The following is a 367-nucleotide window of genomic DNA, read 5'->3' on the forward strand; positions in this document are numbered from 1 at the left end:
ACTTGAAATTGAAAATAAACATATGACCAAAAACTCCTCCTCCCTTTCCCAAAAATGCGGACAGCCAGTTTCGGCCCAGCCTCCCACCCATCCCCGCCCATTCGCCCCGCCCACGACCTACCTTCATGAGCGTCTGCGCCCACGGCGGGTGGCTGTAGAAGGGCGGCATGTAGTCGGGCTCGACGAGGCCGAAGAGAGAGAAGAAGAGCATCTCGCCCGTCTGGAAGGGGGTCTGTATGGGCGCCTCTGTGGGGGGAAGGGCAAGGGGGGAAGGGAGGTTACATCCGAGCGAAGTAAACGAAAACAGTTTCTTTAATATAAGAGGAAATTGGTATGAGTGAGGATATTTGTGATTTTTTTCTTGTGG

At 53.7% G+C, this 367-nt stretch overlaps 1 protein-coding gene across 1 annotated transcript in view; it reads right to left on the reverse strand.

The window, feature by feature from the left end:
- The window catches only part of LOC119588969 (serine/threonine-protein phosphatase 6 regulatory ankyrin repeat subunit B-like), a gene marked incomplete in the record, with an annotated part of 103,883 nt that overhangs the window by 4,400 nt on the left and 99,116 nt on the right, over positions 1 to 367 (reverse strand). Inside the window, 1 exon segment of the mRNA XM_037937576.1 lies at positions 122 to 246. Coding sequence (XP_037793504.1) covers positions 122 to 246 — 125 coding nt within the window.

This window comes from Penaeus monodon, chromosome 24 (assembly GCF_015228065.2).
Source record: "Penaeus monodon isolate SGIC_2016 chromosome 24, NSTDA_Pmon_1, whole genome shotgun sequence".
NCBI classification, from domain to species: domain Eukaryota; kingdom Metazoa; phylum Arthropoda; class Malacostraca; order Decapoda; family Penaeidae; genus Penaeus; species Penaeus monodon.